Source organism: Poecilia mexicana, unplaced genomic scaffold (genome assembly GCF_051168715.1).
Source record: "Poecilia mexicana isolate PSO_F unplaced genomic scaffold, ASM5116871v1 scaffold_19, whole genome shotgun sequence".
NCBI classification, from domain to species: Eukaryota; Metazoa; Chordata; class Actinopteri; order Cyprinodontiformes; family Poeciliidae; genus Poecilia; species Poecilia mexicana.
Window position 1 is genome coordinate 7,360,873 of NW_028263388.1, and position 24,823 is coordinate 7,385,695.

The 24,823-nt window shown below is 38.5% G+C and overlaps 1 protein-coding gene across 2 annotated transcripts in view; it reads left to right on the forward strand.

Annotated features, from left to right (window-relative positions):
• Positions 1-3,428: 3,428 nt before the first annotated feature.
• uts2r1 (urotensin 2 receptor 1) overlaps positions 3,429-24,823 on the forward strand; it is a 54,231-nt gene continuing 32,836 nt past the window's right edge. Inside the window, exons 1-3 of one of the 2 annotated variants that reach the window (XM_088016554.1) lie at positions 3,429-3,967; positions 7,738-8,453; positions 10,564-10,939. In XM_088016554.1, coding sequence (XP_087872680.1) covers positions 7,740-8,453; positions 10,564-10,939 — 1,090 coding nt within the window. In that variant the 5' untranslated portion in view covers positions 3,429-3,967; positions 7,738-7,739. The remainder of the gene's footprint in view (positions 3,968-7,737; positions 8,454-10,563; positions 10,940-24,823) is intronic. The other variant, XM_088016553.1, reaches the window with a different exon arrangement.

Consider the following 24,823-nt stretch of genomic DNA (forward strand, 5'->3'; position numbering starts at 1 on the left):
TCATGTAAGTGGGTAGATTTGATTTCAAGTGGTTCAGCAGGGACTGTCCAATCAGTCCGATTATGTTTTGACACCTGAAATTGGACACACTGGGGGAAAAGGTTGCCAAAGTCGGTGACATCTGGGTTGATCCTGAGCGTCTTGGACGGTAGAGTGTTTCGGGAACTTTCTAGATAGGAGAGGAATGTATAACTCTCTGTTTTGATAGTTCAAACACAAAATATATCTTAATATGCGTTAATGTGCTCAGTGGAAACCATCTTGTTACTACCAGAGAAGCTAACAGTCACGATCCTTATCTCCTTTCTTTGGTGAACAGCCAGTCAGCATCAGGGAAAGCCAATGGCTTGAATATTTTAGAGACACTCTACAAAAAGAATCTGCAGTTAAGCAAATTCCCCACAAATAATTATGTGCTTGGCTCCACATAAAACAATGTGTAAAAACAGGTGGGCTTTGGCTAATAATTACATGCATTAGCAAGACAATTGGTTGACCTGGAATTTCATTAGAAGTATCAGAGTAAATGTGACTTAATACAAATACATGCAACACTTAGGATTTTTTTCTTATATTACAAAACAAGCTAGTGATAGTGATACAATTGTTCCTTTCCATCTAAACATTTACTTGTTTATTTGAAACTTCATGGTTCTGCTCTGCTCCTTGTTGGTCAGTCACATTAAATCTGAATGCATTACATTAGAATATGTTGAAACTTGACAAAATGTGGGCTGTGAACACTTTAGTTTCGTCTGTTGCCATAGAAATGTGACAATTTTATCAAGACATTGGCGACATTGCATGATTTTGTTTTGTCGAGTAACAAGCAAGAAATTCACACAGCCATCTGTTCTTATTGTTCATCAAAATTGGTATGATCTCTCTCAAACCTTTGCTCTGTGAAATTACAGGAGTTTGGCTTTGGCTATAGAGACCGTGCTCCCAGAGCATAATTCATCTATTTTTCTGAAATAGATGAATCTGTCTCAGTTGTTGCCTAGCACTTCGTTTTATTGCACTTTGCTCTGACTTTAGCACAAGAACTCAGTTAGAAATGTGCTTTTTATCCCTCCTTTAAAAGGTGATTTTTACCAGTTCCACTGAAATTGGCAGCTAAAAAGCATGTCTAACTTGGAGTGCTGGAAGTGAAATGTTCAGAGGACCACTAATGATTTTCATTCTTCATTTTCTCTTTCAAGCTGTTGCAGTTAATCTAACAATTTGACAATTTCCGTTTTTAAAAGAAAGTTCATCCTTTCACATTACAAACTTCTAAAATCATTTAAATGAGTCCTCAGATGGACTTTTGTTGGGAATTGGCATTATGAAAGTAAAATTGAATAGAAAAAAATTCTGATTACTTTAGCTTGTAATAATCTATGATCATAAAACAGTAAATAAATTGAGATGGTGGCCTCACTGCAAAACTAATCCTATAGCACTCATGTCGCCACACACACAATATCTATAAAAAATTTAAAAAGTTATCATGCCAACATACAATACATATGACAGAGTATTAGGGCCATTGTAGATAGAAAAAAAGAGGAGTAGATTTCTGCCAAAAAAAATCTAAATTTTTGAGAAAATTTCTGAGTTTGAAAAGTTTAGAATTTATTAGGTAAAACTTTGAAATTTCCTAAAAAAAAAAAAAACAAAAAGAAGAAGAATAAGAGGAAATTTGGGGGTATAAAATCTCAAAATTTGATCAGCTTACAAAACTCAGGAATTTAGAATTTTTCTACAAAATATCTGAGTTTTTCTTAGATTTTCGGATTTTCAAAAATTTCCACTTTTATTTCTAGAAAATTTTGGATTTTTGTTTCTAGCAAATTTTCAACCTTTTGAAATTTCCTTGTTTGTTTTTTTCTAGAAAATTTCTTTTTTTTTTTTCCATGCTATTTTTTGGGTAGAGATGTGCTCCTCTGCTTTTTATTTTCTATCGGCCCCAAAACGCCTTAGGAAATACAAGACTGAAAAACAACCTTAGTTGTTTTTTTTCCCTTCTTTGGGTCTTTGGTTTCTTTTTTCTTCCTTTTTAATCTATAAAAACAGTATTGAGCTGCGCTAAAAGCATGTTCTTAAAATTTACAATAATTTTCATTGTTCTCAATTAAAATTAAAAAAGTAATAAATTAAAACCTAGTAAACACCAACACATTTTTCACTGTGCCCTGATATGTGAAGCACTAGAACTCCAAGAGCGTGTCTCAGAACCATCAAAATATCTGTTTACTGGAAAGTACATTACCACACAAGTGTGACGGAAACTCCCATAAACATATCTGCAATTAGACCATCCAGGAAAAAGGATGTTGTATGTATAACTTCATTGTTTCAAAACTCCCAAAACAGGACCCTGAAATAACCAACAGTCTACGTATGAAGATATTGTTTAAAAGTTTTTGCTCTAATTGAATGCCGTTGTCATGGAAATGGAAATGGGAAACACATAAACCTGTGTAGAAACCTCACAAATGACTGCAAACCGTCACAAAACAAATGCATATTTCTATCAGGTACAGTCTGCACTCGTTTTCCTTGGTACGGTTTGCTTCTTGAAACCCTTTGATTGAATAAATCATCGGTAGTTTTAATATGTCTTAGAAATGGTGCCAGTTCCTCTCAGCTGTTTCTAACCGAGCCAGCTGAGCTTCAGGCCAAAGAAGTTCTGGTTTTGCTCCTCCACACAGTCAGATGTGATTTATTTGTTTTACCTGTTGCATCAAATTTGGCTTCAGGAAGTCACAAAGTGTTCTCTGCATGTTTCTGTGATCAGCTCATTTTCAGTAAAAGTCTTTGCGTCAAATGTGAAGAAATTCAGTTTCCTTCCGATGCGTTCTCCATAAAAGGAAAATGTATAAAAGAAAAATTTGAATAAAACCAATAAGAAAAAGTGTGCAAATTTGTATTTTGTCTCCCATACACAGTTTAAGCTCTACACGCTGACGGTGCAGTATTTCTGAGTATGTTTTCATTTGTTAGTTTTATAAATGTACGGTACATTCCCACTAAGTTCCAGTTTTTCCCCGTTTCAATTTATTTTGGTTAACTGAAATGTTTTCTAAATTTCAGATTTCCTCAGTGTTACATAACAACCTTATTTGCGACGTCGCATTCTGTTTTTGAAAAGGCTCGTTTTCCAGACACAAAAACGAACCATGAATACATTCCAAAAAACCGTGTGTGTGTTTGTGGCTTAGGGACACTGCAGGTTGATTTTGTTTTTACCATTATATATATAAGTATATATTTTTTACTGCAGGTGTCCCCGGGGCTGCTCTGTCAGCGTTAAATCCCGGCGAGTGGCTCTGCGGTCCGCTGCTGCCTGGAGATAGATGGCACTGGGCTGGAGCTGGGAGCAGAGCGCATTTCCTGCATACCTCCCCCCTGTTGCCTCCTCTCCCCCACTTGGGGCTTGTGAGTGAGAGCGCCGCGCTAAAAGCATGCTCTTCTCTCTCGCCTCTCTACCTCTGACACACACACACTCTGTCTCTCTCTCCCTTTTCTCCGTTACTCGTCCTCAGTCAAAGACAGGAGTCTCCGAGAGCAGCTGACGCTTTCCGTAATTCCCACTAAGCATCATTTCATTGACGGTTTTTCTCTTCCCATCTCTGTGTCTTCAAGCACTTTTTTCCCCCCTCTATTTTTTTCCTCTGAGCTGGATTTCACAGCTGCTGAGGTGACTTTAGGCGTCTGGACGCAACGGATGTGCGAGGGACAGAGCAATTGGGAGATAACTTTCCACTCTGCAGTCAGCGTAACACTTATGTCATCAGAGGAGTGTTTGTTTTGAGAGAGACTTCTGGAAAAAGATTTGTGTTTAATTTTTCAGCCATTTCTGATGGGATGTGCGGGCATTTTCACAGTGGGAGATTTTTTCCAGCAAGTGGAAAGTTTGGGACGCGGCATGGCTGATGGAACTGCAGCTGCCTACTGAAGCTCTTCCTCCAGTTCAGTCCAGGTAATGAGTGACTGATGTTGGTTTGTCAGTTTGCACACAGGTTGTCCTGTTTAACATCTGACACGATAAGTCCATTACACAGTGATGTGAAGCCACACTGACAGCTTTCTGCTACCTTTTCAGTCACAAAGAGAACTGGATGTATTTGTTCCTCTTCAGGTTTCTTCTATTTTTTATGCTTTTGTCAAATTTAAATGTTAAAATGTGAGAGTAGGTAGAAGATCAGATAAATACAATAACTAGTTGTCAAAAGATGACTTTTTGAGGAAATTTTCTATCTAAACCAACCTGTGTGGAAAGGCACAGTCGTGAATTAACTGATATTAACCATATTCCAGTTTACTTTCTTTATCCACAACCAGACGTGGTTAGTGCTAAGCCTGTAGATTCAAATCTCTTAAATAGAGCCTGTCTGACAACATGAAGTAGGCTAAAGGATCTCAAAAAGGAACATAGATCTAAAGTAAGTAAAAAGGTTGGCATTCAGTCTGTAAGGTTTTGGTACTCTGGCACATTGCAGTTAGAGCTAGAAACAGAGAAAACATGGAGCCTCTGGAGTACCACGTCTGTTGCTAAAGGTTAAGAGATGAAAAGAAGCTGGTAAATAGTCACGTACCACAGCTGTCCTGTGAAATGGTATATTGGTTTATTAGCCTGCTAGCTGTTGCATTCCAATGTTGTGCTGTTAGGAGGAAATTCAAAAGGTATTTATAGAAAAATATATAAAAAGTTAAGAGCTTACAGAACAACTTCATCACATGTTTCAAACTCAAGGTTCGGGGGCCAAATCCGGCCCGCCATAAGGTTTAATGTGGCCCTCTGGACACTAGAACATGGGTCCTTGATATATATATATATATATATATATATATATATATATATATATATATATATATATATATATATATATATATATTTTCATGGATATATATTTTTACAATCCAAAGATCCAATTTCGCCTTCAGTCCAGTGAAAGAAAACTTGTTGGGAGTCATAAATGGAACAAAACCTTTGGAAAAAAGTTAAATTGGAAGGAATTTTGTTTATTTAAAAAAAAACAATGTTTTTTTCTTTTTCTGTTTTTTGTTTTTTTTTTTTAAAAAGTGTAGGAATAGAATAGATAGATTTTCTTCTGTGGGATGTTGACATTTATGGAAATATATGTAAATTAAAAAAATAAATAAAATAAAATAAACCTCATAGTTTAAAACTTAAAGACCAGAAATTAGACTTAATGAACCTGGTCTGTTGAAATCATTCCTCTGTTGGATGAAGGTTTGGACTTTGAACTGTGATGCTGAAAGTAAAATCTCTCTTCATCTACAGTTTTCTAACACCCGCCGAAGAGCTTTGGGCCCAAACCGACTGAAACAGAAACTTGACCTCCCTTCACTAAAAGTCTAGTTTGTCTGAAGAAAAAGTAATCCTAAACCATGACGTTCCCACAACCGTAGTTCCCTTTGTGTGCTGTGTTCGTTTGGTGATGTGTTGTTTTTGTGCCAACCCAAACTTTTAGAATTGTGGCCAAAATTTCATCAAACATGGAAGGATCTTTTGGAAAAATGGCGTTTGTCGTTAAACTCGGTCGAGAATTTCAGAGACAACAGGGCATTGTTGCCACATGTAGAACACAAATTCCTCCAGTTCCTTCATTACTCCCCCTGCTAACATCTTTAGTCTTCTCATTTCATAAATACATTTTATGAAAAAAGTGTCTTTTTTTATGTCATAAAATCCTTGCAGGGTGTGCAGACTTCTTCTATCCACTGGTTTGATAAAACAGTGCCATGAATACAGCTGTTAGATAAATATTAAATGCATACAAATTGTTCAATTACAGAAAACAAACATCCCTTCAGTGTGAACCACTTCATTTAGGTCCCGCTGAGGATATGACAAATATTCAGGCCACACTCATTCAGAATCTCGCTTAGTTAGTAATGTCAAAGTTTCAAGGACGGGCTCCTTTCTTAATCTGGAACATTCACGGATATATATTTTTTAAATATTTAAATAAGTGTCAAGCAAACTGTAATGAATCGTGTGCTATTTTTACAGCTTCATTTATAACTGCACAAAGAAAATACAAGCAAAGGAATTTTTTTTGGCTCCAAGTTCTCTGAAACGAAAGATAACGATAACTACATGAGAAGTGAAAATGGAGTGCAGACAAGATGTTTTGCATATAAAGCAAGCTTATCTATTCAATGCCTAATGGCTTTTTCTGTTCCAAAATAGAGAACAGGACTGTCAGAATATTTGCCAATAATATTCTCCATTATTTATGCAAGATAACTAAGAGGCACTGAGTATTGAAACCAGATGTATATGTACATCTGTCACTGACAGTGAGTCAGACTCAACCTTTCCTGTTGTAGAGAAAGTTAAGAGGACCAAAGTTGGCTATATTTACTAAATGCCAGATTTATCAGACTGACTATATAAACTGATATAGTTTCAGAATGTTCCCTTTTGATCTGGTTCATCTGCAATATTTGTCTTTATTGGAGGCACATGTGTGAAAACTTAAAGGCAAGACATTAAAGACTTCACTTCCTTGTGTGACATCATGGCAAACTTAACCAAAACTTCTGGAAGACAACTGCAGACATGTACAAGTCTGGTTCATCTTTTGGTACAAATTCCATCTCTTCAAATATGGAAAAAAAGAGAGAGAGAGGAAAAAATGACGCCACCAAACCATTTAGCCAGGAGACAGCTTCCACAGTCCAGAGACAAACCTGGTTTTTAAACAAACATTTTACACCAAAAACATAACAAAAGTAAAACATACATGTAATGTAGTCTGTTGGTTGTAATGAACATTGTCAGATCTGAAAGAAAAAAAAAAGGGGGATGCTTATGATACTGCGAACGGCATCCCAACTGTCAAGTAAAGGACTAATAGTAATGTGTGTGTGTGTGTGTGCGGGGGGGGGGGGGGGTTGCTGCAGGAGGGACTGGTGCACTTCACAATATAGATCCCATCAAAAGGAAAGAACATTATGTGAACATATTGATGCTGCATATAAAGATACCAGCTAGAAAATGTTACCACTAGTCATAGAATTGTGCAAATTGAAATTTTAAAAACAAATTCGCTTGATGGAAACACGTCAATTAAAAAAAAAAAAAGAAAAGTTTTTTGATAAAAAAAATTTTGCGCTTAGATGAGGTGGTTTTTCGGCCTTATGCTGTTTACAGTTTCCACAAAACACCACATGCAAAGCCGGTCCTAAGTATGAGGGGCGTCTGAATTAGATGCCAACATTTCCTCTGTTGGAGACGTTGATGAGCTCCAGCACCATATATCATTTAACTTTTTACATCCGTCACTGCCATTATTTTTTTATGTATTATTGTGTGAACAATCTTATACACATATGATTTTAATTCCACAACTTATTTAATGAAAACACTGAAACTGCAAAATTGTGTTTTTTGGACACTAGCAGAATAAATTATATATAAGATTTGCACACAGTTGTAATGAAAATGCAGCTTGTGATAGTTCATGCGCAAATGGGTCTTTCCAATGTAAAACAAGCCTAGCTGGTGTAAAAGCAGCTCTGTCAGGAAGAATTGGCCAAAATTTCAGCAAACAATTATGAGGCGTTTGTGGAAGGGATACACTTTAGATACTGTCTTCATTATCCAGCCGTTTGGAAAACAGCAATAATTTTGCTGATGCTAGCTGATCTAAAACAAGAACTGCTGAGTAAATATGATTATGATTAAATATGACTCTTCACTGTTTCCCCCACATCCAGGAATGACGACTGCGTCCATGGAGCCCGTAGGAATCCTGGTGGAAAGGGGCGCCAATGCCACCGTCCCACCCGTGAGCTCTCACCAGGACGCCGCCGCTACCATCACCATGGGCACCATCCTCTCCATCATGTGCTTCGTCGGCGTCTCTGGGAACATTTACACCCTGGTGGTCATGTGCCACTCCATGAGGACCGCGGCGTCCATGTACATCTACATCATAAACCTAGCTCTGGCAGATCTGGTGTATCTTCTCACCACCCCCTTTGTGGTGTGCACTTACTTCCTGAAGGGCTGGTACTTCGGGGACGTGGGGTGTCGGATACTGATCAGCATGGATTTCTTGACCATGCACGCCAGCATCTTCACGCTGACCGTCATGAGCACGGAGCGATACTTTGCGGTGCTCAAGCCCCTGGACACGGTCAAGCGGTCTAAAAGTTATCGGAAGGCTATCGCGGTGCTGGTCTGGGTAGCCTCTCTAATCCTCACCCTGCCTATGATTGTGACCATTCAGCTTACAACAGTTAGAAATAAGGCAATGTGCCTGCCCACTTTATCCCAGCAGTCTTACAAGATTTACATCTCTTTTCTGTTCTGCACAAGTATCGTTGCTCCGGGGCTGATCATCGGGTACCTTTACATCCAGCTAGCACGGACATACTGGATATCACAAACAAAAAGCTTCAAGCAGACCAAGAAACTTCCTAATCAAAAGGTTAGTACTTAGCAAATGATCTGTTTAGAATGCTTTGCAAAGTGTTAACTTTTTCCACACCTAACCTAACTACAACTTACACCAAACTTTGACATATTTTATTTTGATTTAGGGTGACAGAACACCTTATTAGGGCCATTCTGACAACATATTAAAAATACAAAAATAAGATTCCAAGAATAAATGTGAATACATTTTACGAGAATAGACTCGTAAGAGAATAAAGGCATAACATTTTGAGAATAAAGTCATGGGATTATGTGAATTAAGTTGCAATAGAACTGCATTCTCGTAATACTATGATTTTAATCACAAATTATTGTTTCTTATGTGACTTTATTTTATTTTATTTAACTTACATGACCGCTCCCATGAGATCTTTCAGCGTTACTCTACAGTAACGCTGAAGACTTCGAATTAATATGGGTTATGACATTTAATCTTCCTTTGGCATCAATAAACCATTTTTGAATTTGAGCTGAATTTGAATTCTTGTAAAACTATGACTTTATTCTAGTCATTTTTTTTCCTTCAAGTTTCTCTAATACTCCGTTGTACATTATAAATAATGAACAATCTTAAAAGTTTGGCATACGTTTAACTCACCCCTTTCATAATCCGATGCCCTTAAACAAAATGAAGTCCTCAAGGTTTGTTAGAGGACATTAGTGAACAACCAGCATGACGACGATCGAGGAACACGGCGGACGGTTGTGCCGCTTTAAGGCAAGCTTTGTTTATGAAACGAAACCATAAAATGACAGGAACAACTGCAAAGCTACCCAGGAATGCTCATCCACCCAAATGAGCAGGTCATTTAAGCAGGAAGCAAGGAGCCCATTAACACCACTAATGGTGTTTTTTCAGTTCTTAAAAAAAGTAACATACTCACATTAAAAGGCATGTGCAATTGAGTAAATCTGTACATTCATTTAGTCAAGAATATACAGGATGGATAAATGTGTTCTTCTAGCTGCTGTACCTTTTTGCTCACAATTGGGTACCAAGGCTTTCATTCACTCTGCTCTCTTTTCCTTGAACTTACTACAAGAAACTTTGAGATGACTGAAGTGCTTTTACATCCAATCTTCAAGTTCTTGAGGCAGATTTAATTACATGTACCTGTTTTTGTTTTTGTTTTTTTAATTGATTGTCATTTTCTTTAAACTGTGTTACTTTCTTATGTTGTATTTGTTTCTGTCTCTTAGCCAGGACTCCCTTAAAAATGTTTTTTAATCTCAATATTTATCTTGATACAATAAATAAAACATTTTCAAAAAATAATTAAAATTGTGCATAAAAAACTGACAACAAGAAGTTAAAAAGAGTCATGGAGTTTGTTGGGAGCAGTGATGGTTGTAGTATTGCAGCTGCTCATAACGCTGCTTTGTGCACCCAGGATGCAACAGCTTGTCACTGAAGAAGCTCTCCAGTTAAGCAGCTTCTTTGTACATGGAATGGGAGACACAGTTAGTGATGTGATTTTTTTGGGGGAGGGGGTGTTTTGTTTTGCTTTATGTTTTATTCCCTGCGAATCTGTTGTTCACACTCCAGTTCAGTAGGGGGCGACAATCTCTCTTATAAGTTAGATACCAGCTGGCAACCGCACTTCTTTTCACCAGTTGTTTGAAAAGAAGAAGAAGAAGAAGAAGAAGAAGAAGAAGAAGAAAAAGACGCCATTATAGAAAAGAATAACTAGTGAATTATTTTCTACATATACATACAATGAATGTATATGTTTGTGAAATAAACCAATTATGTTACGGCCATAATATATTGTTCACCAAACCTTTTTATCAAAAAACTAGATATATATATTTTTTTTACCGTGTTTCCATGAAGCGAATTGATTTTAGAAATCTCAAATTGCGCATTTATATAGTTAATGGACCATAAAATTGCAGCTGATGTCCAGGGCTTCTTTGTATCCCCGGTCTATTTCTGGTCAGAGTCCTTCTGTCTCCCACCACCTGATTTGAGTGAAGAGGGGAATAATTAATAGCTATAAAGAATTTACTCTTAAACCACAAATAATTCTAACGCAAATAATAATTTGTGGTTTGTGGTTGTATGGTATTGCTGAAATCTTCATTTCCCCATGTTCCTCTAGGTGCTGTACCTGATCTTCACCATCGTGCTCCTCTTCTGGGCGTGCTTCTTGCCCTTTTGGATCTGGCAGCTGCTCCAACAGTTCTGCCCCTCCTTGCCCCTCTCCCCCAAAGTCCAACGCAACATCAACTACCTGACCACATGCCTGACGTACTCCAACAGCTGCATCAACCCGTTCCTCTACACGCTGCTCACCAAGAACTACAAGGAGTACCTGAGGAAGCACAAGAGGTCGTGGTCAGCCGGCAGCTACTTCAACAGACGGAACCGTTTCCAGCGGTCGCCCCGGAGGTCGCCGTCCGCCAGCAGTCAGCAGTGCACCGAGAGCTTCATGCTCACTCACACGGCTTCCCTGCGCGTTCACAGCGGCCTGTGCGGTAGGAGCAGCCTTCTTCTGGCTTGAATTAGTGTAATGTGTGTGTATATATAAATATACTTTCAACATCAATATCTTTCAACAATGAAACCCTGGCAGCAACCTGATGCTTTAGTCTAGGGCTGTCAAACTCATTTTCATTTTGGGCCAGACCAATAATCTGAATGTTCTTGAAGGGCCTGTTCTGACAGAATGTATTGATAAAACTGTCCATTTGAAGACTAAACACTCGCATCATCTTAAGAGTATTTCACAGAATGAACACTTCATAGATCAACACAAAGCTTTCACAATCCAGAAGCTTATTGGATTTGCTTCTGGTGACTTAATTAAATTGCAAGAAACCATTATGTTTAACATTTCACTGATGAAATTAGACATGCATTATTCAAGTTGGAATCTGGATCCATCAGCATCCAACATCCTGATGTATTTTGTCCTGAATTTTCCAAACCTGTATTCTTTTGGCAGATACAGGTATGATACTATTTATGACTATATGAAAACTCCTTGAAAGGAAAGACATATTTCTTAACGCTACTGTCTTTACAAAGTTTGTGTGTTGGTGAGATTCTCGACAGTTACCAAAATGGGGCATTTTGGGACTACTTTTTTCCAAAGATGAAGGATTATTTTAGCTTCCTTTTAACTCTAGGTGCCCCACTTCCAGGGTTGGAAAAACACTTTTCTGTATTTGTTCATGTGCCCGCCGGTTATGAGTCATGCATGCATTAAAGGGCTTTAGATGTAGGGCACAAAGGTTCCCTACAGGGAAAGCAGGGTGATAAAGAGCAGATTGATGGGAAATGGAGGGAACACAAAGTCTGTACATATGTCTGTACAGGTGAAGCTGAGAAACGGAAAGAAAAAAAAAAGCAGCTGCAATTCAGTGCAGGGCCTGATTTAATTCTGCTGCAGGTAATATCTGCTATATAGGTAATGAAATATCAACTCAGAAGTTTGATCAGAACTAAATTCCAATGGATAAAGCAGAATATTACAGCTCTCTTCACACAGGAAGGCAAATAGAAGAACAAATCCAAAGCTTGCAATCAGATTTAGAGTATGGTGTTTCTTCGTCAGCTTTGTTTGTTGTAGTTTCTGCCCATGCTGCCTGCTTTATTTACCGTCAGGAATTTAATAAGTCACACCAACCATAACTCACAAGAGCATAGAGGACGACACAGAAATGCTGCACTCACTGCAGAGATGGAACAAATTTAAAGGGGCAGTATTATGCATTTTACAAGTACATAGTGTCATTTTATGGCACAGTCAAGTAACTGTTACTTTCAGTTGTTATAAAAATGCTGTATATATCTAACATGACTTAAAAAAAATTGACTTTGCAATTTATTGCCTTGAAATTGGGCCTCTGTCTCTTTAAAAACTCCTGCTCTTTCTGAAACTCCGCCTTCAGGAAGTCACCACAACATGTCTACTCTATTAATCCTTTAGCAAAGTTTTTGCCTGCTACTCAGAAGTAGCTCCTTATAATGAGTTCCAGGTGTTTGCTAATTGGTGTGAACTAGTCTGAAGGAGCTGAGTGGGGGAGGGCTGTTCTGTGTGGCAAGAGCTCAGAGGAGGAGCTTCGTCCTCGAAGGCGGAGCTAGATCCACCCTGGTGGTTTACACAGCTGAATGGTTGCCACGGGAGATTAAGATTTCTCAAACATGCATGAAAGAATCAAGGCAACGCTCCGCGTATGTTTTTGATGTGGGAATAACATTATAACATGATGTAAAAGTAAAAAAAGTCGACTTTACATAATACTGTCCCTTTAAGAAGCTCCTGCTGACATTCCACCTTCATCAAGTCATCACAACAACATTCCTCTATCAAGTGTTTAACGTTTTCCCCAGCATTTCACTGAGAAGTGGTTCAAATAATGCAGATGTGCAGTTCCACCAAGACAGAATTTAACAAGTCAGGTTTTGACTTAAATATTCTGCACTTCTAGATTATTTGAAACAAATTGTGAAACATTTCCTAGCTCGTCTTATTCTTGGAAACACAAAGCGCTGTACTGTTTGTTCCTGTGAGATGGAAATGAAGTTACATCATCGGCAGTCACCATGTAGGTTAATGGTCAGTAAGGTCAATAAGCGTTTTCGTCATCTGCTTTTCCTCCAATATGTGGTGTAATATTATAAAGAGACATAATCCATTTAATAGCTGCTGAAGTATTTTTACGGTTTCTTGTTTTTTGTTTCTCGCCTCAACTTTACCATGGTTTTCCTTGTAAATCACCTCATATACTTCACACCACGCTTAGTTTTAGCAACTAATAAAACACACACACTCTGCTTATGCAAGGTTTGTTGGTTTAATAAACTCCAGACAATACATCTGGTGTGATTCTGACTGGGGTTGTGTTAGGGGAGAAGCAAAGAAGCTGATTCATGCCTACACTGGTTTGTCAAACCTTCAAAAGTTTCTTTGCTCCTCTTGAGCCACTCTGCTCCTGGATTCACATCTTCCTACTAGAGGTGTGTGGTACTGCATATTTTGGTAGTGAACCGATATGCTGTAAATACAGGTTGCCTGCATTGCCAATACCAATACCAATACTGATACTTGATATATCTTCAAACTTCTGAACCTTAGGAGTTTTTGTGGTTTTCCTGTGAATTATTTTGTTGAAACATTTGACAGAAGTTTATAGGTGTCTACAAAATACTTTAATAACATATTAACATGGTTTGCATGCAGTTTTTTCTTAATAAAGTACAAATAATTATTTTTTGTGGTTGAGTTGAAAAACTACAATACAAAAATAAAATAAAATTTCAAGATGGAATCCGAAATTAAAATATTGAGATCAATACGAACTTGGTAGTTTGGTGGTAGTTTTCTATTTCTGCATTGATTCGCGTCCTACAGCAGAAAGGCATGTCAGTCTCAAAGGGTTGTGTTTTAAGCTGCTGCGAATTACAAAACCTTGAGATTAAGATTTTGTTTTCTGACCACTAATACCGAAGACGAGCCTAACATGAAACAGGATGAAGACGAGGAATAATTTCCTCTGTAAAGTATGGTGTGATGATCAGACACTTTGCCACATTAAAATGAGGCATCATGGGTCATACAAAGATAAAAAAAAAGAGGTTGTCACTGTTTTTTTTTTTTTTGAAAGATAATGAAACAGAACATATGGTCAGTTCAGTGCAGAAGTTGTTGACCAGACACATCAGTCTTCTTCCTTAGCCATCTAAGTTGTGGTCGATCTCTTCTTAAGTCAAGATAAATATTGAAAGATTCCAGGATTAAACGAAATACTAACAAAAAGTACTTGATATGAGATTTTATTTTTCCAAATATGCTTGTTGCTGCCTATTTTAATAATTCAAATGTACCTTACAACCCATTAATATGGACAATGGAAACCGACTTAGCAGTAGCACAGAAACTAACCTAAACATTTTTCCCGGTCTGTGCTCTAGAGGGTAGAGTGGGGATCTTCCAAAGTATGAATGGCATTTCTGGATTGACTATTTTACAAATGGCATAAATAGCGTGTCAAGTTAAACTTTTTTTTTTAAATTAGGGGGTGGAAAAATTCATGAATTGGCAAATTTTCATTGAATATTTTTGAAGGAAAAAAAAAACTTTCAAACATGTAAGAGTTAATTCTGATTTTGCTCTCAGTGACTGTTTAAGAAAATACTGGTTGCAATGACCTCAGATTATAAGTTAAAGAAATATGTTTTTGAACCTGGTCTTGTTTGCCGTGGTGATGGACAGGCTCACCGAATGGATCGGGTCAGGCAGGACTCCCCAAAGGCTGTTTGCAGAGAACATTGGGTTCTTTAGTGAGAGAAGAGTGAGATTGCAGGGGAGCCGGGAGATGTTGAGGTATGCTCTAGGTCAAAGGTGAAAAAAGGCACCAGAGGCAAGTCAGAATGTGTGCATGTATGTGAACGTGATGAATGTTTTGAGGAAGACGCCGAGGTTTTCTGAAGGTAGAGAAACTCATCTAGCTCCCAAAGGACAAGAGAGGTGAAGAAGAGAGCAGAAGTGATGCTTGTTAGGGAGGATTTGTGACAGAATGATGGCTGCAACAATAAAAAGGAAAGGGTGACTACATGGTGGTGTTATCTGCTCTGACATCTGCTTTGGAGAGAGGTGAGCTTTCCTGGAGGTGGAGGAGCTAAAAAGATGGTAAGATTTTCACAGGAAGTGACCAAAATGGACAGGATTAGAAATGAGTAAATTAGAGGGACAGCTCTGGTTTAGCAGTTCGAGATGAAGTGTAAGACGTCTGGGTGAGATGAGTTGGTCATGTGCAGACGCGAGATAGTAGATGTACTCTGCTAAGGATGTTAGACTAGAGGGCTGCACAGGAGGAAGAAAGGAGGAGGACCAGAAAGATTAATTCAGGAAGATTGTACACAAGGTCATTGACACAGAAGAGGACACCAAGAACAAAGTGGGATTGAGACAGATGTTTGGGCACGGGGGTGTCTAATGAAAACAGCTAAATGAAGAAGAAGCCTCTTTTGTCTTGTTTTGTAGCAGCAGTAAGATGTCGCAGGGCAACAAACAACGCCTGCAAACATTGTCGCATTTTTTCACATCACAACCTCAAATGCCAGCGTCTCACAGGACACACCAACACAACGGAGCAGCTACATTGGTAATGAACTGGAAAGAGTACTGGGTACACTTCTGCTAATCCTCCAGTAGCAGAGCTAATTTTTTGGTTAGCACTTTAGCGCTTTTGCTAACTCTGAAAACATTTAGCTCACTTAGCTTCCTGTAAATGAATATTTCCAGATTATTTCTAACGCTTTAATTCACCAGGCTGTTTTGTGAGCTTACAATTGAATAAAGTTCAACATCTGTGTTGAAGCTTCGGGTATCGATTGTTTTCGCTTGCATTCATACTCCTATTTTGAAGTGGGAGGAAACTGTTCCGTTTTATCTCCTCACGTTCATCACCTGTGATGCAGTGCAGCAAATGACATTCATTCGTTACCCAGAATGCATTGCAGTAGGACACAGTTTAAAATCTGATGTTCTGCATACTTTCTGACGGATGCCACACGTTAATATCAGTTAGTTAGCTTTACTCAGCATCTATAAAACTGAAACCATGAGTGAAAGGTGTGTTCAAAAAAAAAATCACTTCTTGAAGCGAAACCGTACAAGTTGGTGTGCAGTAACAAATTTGACCCTGTGGAGGGCGATATACTGAGTTGTAACAGTGTGTGTCAATGTGGTTGGATTTAGCGCTTTAGAATTAGCTTCTGCTAAATGCCATTTTTGGTATAGTGTTTTAGCAATAGTCAAACTAATGTTTATGATTAGTGCTTCAGAGTTAACACACCTAACTTTGTAGTTAGCAATGACCAGAACTAGCTGCTTATTTTTCAACAATAAAAATATAAAACTGCGGCACAGATACGTATCTATCCCCAGTACTCTATCATTCATTCATTCCATTATGAGTTTTCATAATGTCTATCATGTAACATCCCAGAAGAATATCTAAGGATGTATTTTAGTAAAGTGGAAAAATGTGAAACGGTTGAATGCTGAGTACTGTTGCTTGGCACTGCACGACTTTTACTACATATGTTGCCACATGCTTTTAATGCTCTTAAATTTTTAGAATGCAGGCCATTTTATTTTGTAGATGCGCATAAAATGTTAACCGCTCTGCCAGCTGCTTGGAAGGGAACACGTGAGTTACCTAACGCATACTGACATTTATTATTGGAGCCTGAAACTTGGAGAGAGAAATAAGAAATTGTAGGATCCAGGGATTTATTTTTTTATGTTTTGGAAAACATGTATTACATTGTTAACTCTAAGCAGAGTGTATATTTTGCCACAAAATAATCCCTTTGACTAGTGGAGTTGTTCTATTCATATAAAACATTCATATTCCCAATGCACTACGACATTTATTCTTGGTTTTGACAAAGCGCCCCAGGAAGCTGCTGGGCAGAATGTGGACATTGTTTCAGTCAAGTCTTTGTGCCGTGTTCATGTTGTTATAAAATAAAAACCTCACCCAAAAAGTGGGCAAAGTCTATCTACTGGGTTTGTTGTACTGTATTATATCCATGAGGAATAGACATAAGATTACATTCTCTCGGTGCAAGCAGCATGGTTCTGATAAGTTCCTGCTCTCGACCCGTTCTAAAAATACAGCTATAGATCTCGCATATTCATTGTTGCACTGGCAAGTCGGATCGCTTGTCTCTTTCCTGGTAGATAAAATGAGGAAATAAATCAGCAACGCCAAGGGGGGATTTTCAAGAAAGCGTAACGGAATCATGCTTTCTTGATACCGTGTTAAATGAACTTTTCTCTGTTTCTTCTTGCCAGGGCAAAGCAGGTGAATGAAGACATGCAGACTTTTTGCAGTGCATTTGTTCTACTCGTATGCATTATTCATTAACAGTAGAGTGCTTCTGTAATTTTTACAGGCGTAAATGCGGAGCTTCCCTCTCAGGAAAAGGTCAGATCCTTGTGAGCTGGTAAGAAAAAGCAAATCAAAAGATGAACCCAAACAACACAGTTTGAAATATTACTTTGTTTGTTTTGCTCTGGGGGTGCTAAAGTTGATTGCTGGTTACTCTATTAAAGATTACATTTACATATATCTAAGAATTTATTGTACTGCTATGCAAATATCCTTCCTTTTTTTCGCTGTTTAGCGTAAAGCAGGAGCGTCCAAGCCCAGCTATCGAGAACTACTATCTTGCAGCTTTAAGATGCTTCCCTTCAATAACTCACCTGAATCAAATGAATACCAGGCCTCTCTAGAGCCTGACGACTGCTGCAGAGGGAATTCAGATATTTGATTCAGGTCTGTTGAAGAAGCACGGTATCTCTCCAGGACTTGGTTTGGGCACCATTGGCCTAAAGATTCAGGCAGTTCAGGTTTCAACTTTAAAGACGTATCTCGTCTCGGCTGGTTCTGGACTAAACAAAATATTCATAATTTAATTCTGTAAAAATGTATTCATTTAATCAATGGAGTTTTGTGGTTCTCTTTTTACTGGTAGATTATTTCAGTAGTAACAGTAGAACATGCAGATTGATCCTTTCATATTGGGAGTAAGTCTAAGGTGGTGTAGTTCAACTACAGTAGGCGTCTTGTGCTGGTAGGATGGACCAAGAGATGAGTAGATAGAGCTAATCTTTGCCTGAATCATTATTTTCAGACTTATACATATGACCATGAGGTATGCGTTTCGACCGAAAGAACAAGATCCTGGTTCCAGGCAAATGGAGTGAGCTTTTTTCTGTAGGTTGCACAAACCTACCCTCTGAATAGAGACGGAGCTGCAAACCTTCAGGGATAGAAGCTCTGTTTAGATCCTCCGTTCCTCTTCATTTATGGAGTCAACCGAGGTGCTTCGGGTGTTGTTGAATTAAAAAAATATATATAATTTTTGTTCATGTGACAATAATTCACAAAACTATTTCTCTCCTTTGATGATTTACTGATGACTCAAGGCTTGGCTACGCAAGGATGTTCCTGTTGTTCAACTCGCTGCACTCACAGCATCCCACAGGGAGAAAAGCAACAATCAAACAATGCATACATGTTTCACACAATGGGTGACATGGAACAATAACACAATAATACAATGATTGATTCTAAGAAGAAGCAATCCATGGTTAAGCCTTAGAATCCCCTTTGATGGTGCACATGCTCTTTCAGTGGTGGTCAGGCCTCTCCTTGTCTATCACCCTCTCTGCCCTGTAACTATCTTATCTTGCGTTGTTGCTGGGGTTGCGTCACCACCCATAACCTCAGCTTGTTGATGTAACTTCTGGGTTAATGACACATTGTGTTCTGTGTCAGACTATCGCATTCCCCACCCCAAAATGACTTGTTTTTACGACTTTAACAACATCTAATCGGGATACAGCCTGATAGCCTCACTTTGAAGGTTTTCTAGGGATTTCAAACACAAGCACAGATCCACAATTTGTTGAAGGAACCAGTCCTTTGTGGACCAGGTCAACCAAACTGGAGAATCCAAACACCCATAACCCTACGGTTAGCTAACCCTAGGAGGAGGGATGTCTGGATTTGCCTCCCTGACATGCAGATCCCAATCGTGAATGGATGGATTATTTTTCTATTCCATGAATACGGTCACTGGCCTTAAACTGATGCTTAACTTGTTCTCATTGACACTGTAGTTGAGATAAATGGTAATGGTGCTTTATCAAGTCCAGAGATCCCCAAAGCGCTTCACACTACATTCACACTACATTCAGTCATTCACCCAGTCACACACACATTCACACGCTGATGGTGGCAAGCTACCACATTGTAGTCGGCCGTATTTGATGACTTTCAGACATCTTGTCTTCACTCAGTCATGTAATGACTTAGTTTTTGTTCAGACTTGAAATTACAAATTTTGAAGACCTTATCAGAGTTATTATTATTATTTGAACTAGCTCCTTTCCCTTCCTTGCAGGTGGTTGGGTTTTAGTTTTGTGTTTCTGGAAAAAGGTTTATAATGTGATTTTGGAAGTATACTTTTTTTTTTTACCCCAATAACTGCTGCTGACTTCGCTTAGTGAAAGCACAAACATCACTGCAGCAGAAGCAGATTTATGTTTGTTTCTTTCTTCGTCAAAGCCCATGTCCCATAGTTGGAGTGGAATTTGACAGCCTCCACTTCTGTCAGTAATTTGAGTTTGTCATGCTGGTTGCTGCTGGTTTTGCCTGAAGGCTTTTGCCTCTAGCAGGTTCAAGAACTCCGATTTTCCAGCTTCTCACCGACACATTGGGAGCTCTCTCCTAATGACAGCATACAACTTCTCCTCTTTACAACTCAATAACTGTAACTTTGTAAACTACCAAATTCAGCTTGTAGAAACTTCTGTTTAATAATATTGCTTCTTTTTTTTATGTGCAGCTGTTTTTTAAAGTAAAATCCTCCAATTACAAAGCCATATTTCTGCTACTTGTCAGCATGTGAAGTACTGTCACGACTGGTATGCTTCCATTCTGACACGAGTTTCTATTTATAGACTTGGTGCACAACCTGGTTTGCACTTCGCTGTTGATGACAGGCAATTATGCACTATGTTGTGTTGCACTATGAAGTAAAACTCCAATAAAATATGTAGAAGTTTGCATCTTGTAGAAGTGTCCAAAGTGTTACATTTTTTGCATTTAAACATGATGTCATTAGTTTGGATTCTGTATTGTGTATGTAGCCTCTATTCCTACCTAACTAATTCCTCTCGATTCTCATCTCCCTTCATTGATCCGTCTGTGGTTTCTCCCATTAAGCTGGATTTCTTCAGTAGAATTCAAACTGACATCGATTTTGTTTTAGAATTGCAGTCTGCCTCTCGTTTCTGCTGCAGCAGTAAAGGAAGTGAATGAAGCAGTTCAGTCGGCGTTGGCCAGATGTTGAATTTACATTAACAGCCATCTTGTTCGGCTCAGCACTTCTCTCTTGGCAATGGAGGATGGTCGTTTACAGCGCAGGCAATTTCCTGTAAGCTTCATAGCACCGAACCAGCACGCTACACACATCACGGGTAAAATTTAAAACCTTAGCAGTAATTAGTGTCCCCCTGGAGCTGATATGTATCAAAGTGTGTTTGCTGTTAACATTATTTAGTTGTAAGAGCCAAAGACAACAAGCAAAATGGCAGCATATGCATGCAGTGTGTTAAATGCACAAGAAATCCAGCTGAGTATGTAAAGTTTATTGGTTTTGACAGAATAAGCAACAAGATGATCTCATTATATCAATATTTATCCCAAAGGGAAAAACCTACCACCATTACTCCCCACAACACAGTAAAATGCCCCCTTCTTCATAACAAGCCTCTGGTTCTCCGTTGCCCATATTAAAGCAGCTTGTGGTTTGGCTCTGCTGATTTTCCATCCATGTGTAGCTGGGTGAGAGCCTCTGACTGTGTCCGTTCTTTAATGGAGATATTCACACATGGCTGAACTGGAGGACTTTGTTGTTCAGAGGGACAATGATCTGATTTATGCATGAGGCTTGGCATTTTTCTTATGATGATGCAGAAACGTTCAACTGCACCACTGCATACATGCAACTTTGTAAAATTCCTAAAGATTGTTTTGTGGCACAAGATCATCCAGTTACTTCATCCGTTTTAGATTGTTAGATCCACAGTAAACACATAATCTTACACAAGACCAGTTTCTAATTCAATATTTCATGTAATTGCCTCCTAAATCTAATTGCTGGATGTCCCTCACATGGTGTCAACATCTGCCATGAAGCATTTGATAAATGGTAATGAGACTTTCACATTGCTGCAGAGGAATGCTTGGCCTTCTCTTCTTTGCAGAATTGTTCTAACTCAGCCACATTTAAGAGGTTTGGAGAATGAACAGCCAGTTAAATGCCAACCAGATTTTAGTCCAGCGTCTCTTTTTTTTCCCCCCTTTTGAGAGGTAGATCTCTAATAAACGTCAGTGACTTTATCTGTTAATGTTATTTATGTCAGTGCATAATATGTTGATCTTTGGATTCTTAACTTACTTCTTGTTGTGAGGCAGGTTCTCCTTTTTTTTAACAGGTCTGGCTGTAGTCAGACTTTGCCATCACTAGTGAACTTGAACTCCACTTTCCAAATACTGTGATTAGTCACAGTTGAATTGTAATCACTTTTTCACATTGGGACCAGTTTTCTTTCCTTTCCCAAAATATCACCTTTTGAAAACTATTTTTCACCCTTATTCAGGTCTTTTTTTCAGTTCAGTGATCTGAAACATTTATGTGTGACCAAAAAGTCAAAACACTAAAAATCTTTAAGAGAGGAAAGTCTTTTCCACAATACCTGAGATTGTTCTTCACTGACTCTTTAGAAAAAGGTTCGACCTTCAAAGAAAAACTCCTATTTTATTTGTGAAAACAGCTAGAAGGACAATATTTCTGTGCTTTATTGGAAACATCGTCAGACAAGAATAGATTTACCTTCATGGGTGCTCCAGTCTGTCTGGCAGAAAAAATAAGCTTCAGATTTCTAGGAGTTGTGAATATAAGCCGCATCAGTTTGTTGAAATATTGATTCAGAAGAGGATTTTGTGTATTGTTTTTGTAACAAATATAACAAAAGTAGTTTGAAGGTCAGTGCATGACGGATTAAAGCTCAGGTTCCCTCTCTACAGGTCATTCTGACAGTTTCTCACTGATTCCTTCTTGCTTACCCAAGACAGCAAGAACTATCGATCTCCTTCCCAGAGATTGCATTGACTCGACTCCTTTTTGGGAAATGCAGATGAGGATTGCTGATCTTTTCTAATCGTAGCAGATCCGAAGCTTTGCCGGCGATAGCTGCAGGAAGTGTTGACTCGGAAACCACCGCCTGCAATCGATAAATGTTCCAACTCACCCTCCTGGTGTCCAACAAGATCCTACGGAGATGAAAGGGGATTGAGTGCCTCTTTATCTTGATTCATGTTAATCTTCTGACCCTGCTTTAAACAAAAGTCTTAAAACATTGAAACATGTGATCTGTAGCACTTAAATGCAACACACACACTTTCCTTTCCTTTCCTTTTTGGGGTCACACTCTGGTTTCCTTGAGGCTCATAAACTTTAGTACTTGCATGTTCCTACATCCATGACGGGCCATAAGGGACACACAAGCTCCAACATCTGACATAGTGAGTGCTTTCAAATGTTAGACAACCAGTTTTAAGTTTAAGCATAAGAGCTTCTGGGTTTGTATGGGATCTATCTTGCGATTAGTTTGTGTGGAAGCCCATGGCTTCTGGGGACGTATCGGGCTGTGCAGGCCTCTTACAGGCATCCAACCTTCCTGACCTCCCATGGGTTAGCATACCAGGCGAGGCGGTTATGGGTCTACTCTGCCCTGGTCCCTCTAAATTTTTAATTTTTAATTATTTTAAAAAAATATGTTTTGATGGGGGGTTTTTATTCCACTTCCCGATTTTGCCTGATAAACACAATGATGTCTAGTGGTGGTTGTTTTTGGATTAAAATGTTTAATTGAGTTAATTGCAGGGTCTGTAGTTAATTTATCGCAATTAATCACATTTCAGTCAAAGTATATGTAGACAAAATTAGCAACATTTTGAATTCAAAAACCCTTTTTGCTGCTAAAATATTGAATATGTAGACAGGAGTTCAACAACAATTATATTGTGTTTAATCAGTTTAGTTTATTCAAGCATCAGATTGGTGCAAAATAGTACTATACTTATTGAGCTTTGAGTGAAGCTAACCCTGATGTAGCTTCTTTAGAGGCTGCTGACATTAGCTCTGGGGATGTCTGTGTTGCTGTTTTATGTTTAGCGTAGCCTTTATGCTTGAATAGCTTTACTGATGGACTAGCTGCTTCTGCTACGACATGAAAGCAACAATAATCCTTTCCAGCGTCCAATCAGATCGTTTATTGAAGCAAAAATTAAAACCCAGTGGGCCAAGAGACGCCCACTGGCCCACTGTGATGTGAGTCAGATTTTGGGATGTACCAGAAACGTGTAAATACAAAGGTTCCAACATGAGAGTTTTGTATGTAAAAAACAAAAAACAAAACAAAACAAAAAAACATTTTGATTAATTATGCTAAAATTTTTAATGTGATAAAATATAATATCATATATAGCACCTTAAAGTCTTGGTCCTTGTAACATGACAACATTTAAAAAGGTTATAAAGATATGAATACATTACAAGCCTCAAGGACATCAGGCGATATTTTCAAACTCTGGCTCATATAATCAAAAAACTTCCTTGACAATATGACTTCTAAAACTCGATGTGCTTCCTTTACAGCTGCCACAGCACAACGATTGAAACTGCAGCCGTTTGAATAACAGACATGTGATTTGGGAGGCATTAAGGCTCAGCAACTTCATCTGAAAGTGTCATATGCCTGCATGGCTTTAAGTCCTTGAACAGGCTTCCAGCCTCTGGAGGCAAACAGGGGAAAGAGATAAATGTAAGATGAGCAGGAGCAGAAAGGGTGAGGTTGTGTCAGAGGGTAGAAAAGCGGCTCTCCTCACGTCATTAAAAAGTGATGCTGAAGGTACGGTTGGGGGGAGAAATTGATAGATTGAAATTCTCAGAGAAACGCCACTTGGAATATTTATGCTTGTGTTGTTGCACTGAAGTGTGTGTGACCGACTCGGGACAGCTGTGTGCGTATATCGTTCTCAGGTTCTCATCTGAACACATGCTTACCCAAGGTAAGAGTGTCTGCTGTCTGCACACAATCTGGTATTGAACACAGAGGCAGTTAAAACCAGAGCATAAAAAAATCCCAAACCTCATTCTCCTGAACTCGATGCTATTGAACTCCGGACAGGAGCGTCTCATATTCTGTCGCCTCCTGCAGCTTCATTTGGGAGATTCTGAAGAGATTTCAACAGAAAATGGTTTTCACTGCAGAAACTGTAAAATAAATTTTGCATCTCAGCAGGTTATAGAGTTTCTTTCTTTTTTTTTTTTCTTTTCTTTTTCTGGTCTCAAGATAGAAATTGCCCGTTGGACCGTGAAGACTCTCAGCACTTTCAGCTTCAGTTGCTGTGACTTGTCATGTTTGAGCACCACTTCAGATCTAGGGTTGTGTATATTTCTTCTAAATTCTGCTTTTGAAATGTTTATTCAGACTTCTGCTTTTTCCGTTGTAACTGTAATTATTGGACCCCCCAAAAAATGTGGAATTATACAGTGAGGGAAATAAAAAAAACAGCCAAAGAGTCCCACATCTAATGATTGTAATTTAACTTTCACAAATAACAGTCCTGTCGTCCAGCAGGACTTCGAGTGCTTTTGGGAGGCATTCAGAGTATTTACCTGTCATTTTTATAAAGAACAAAAAAAAACAAAACATCACGAGCAAAGCAGAGAATCTCACATATTTGACATTTAAAAACATGAAA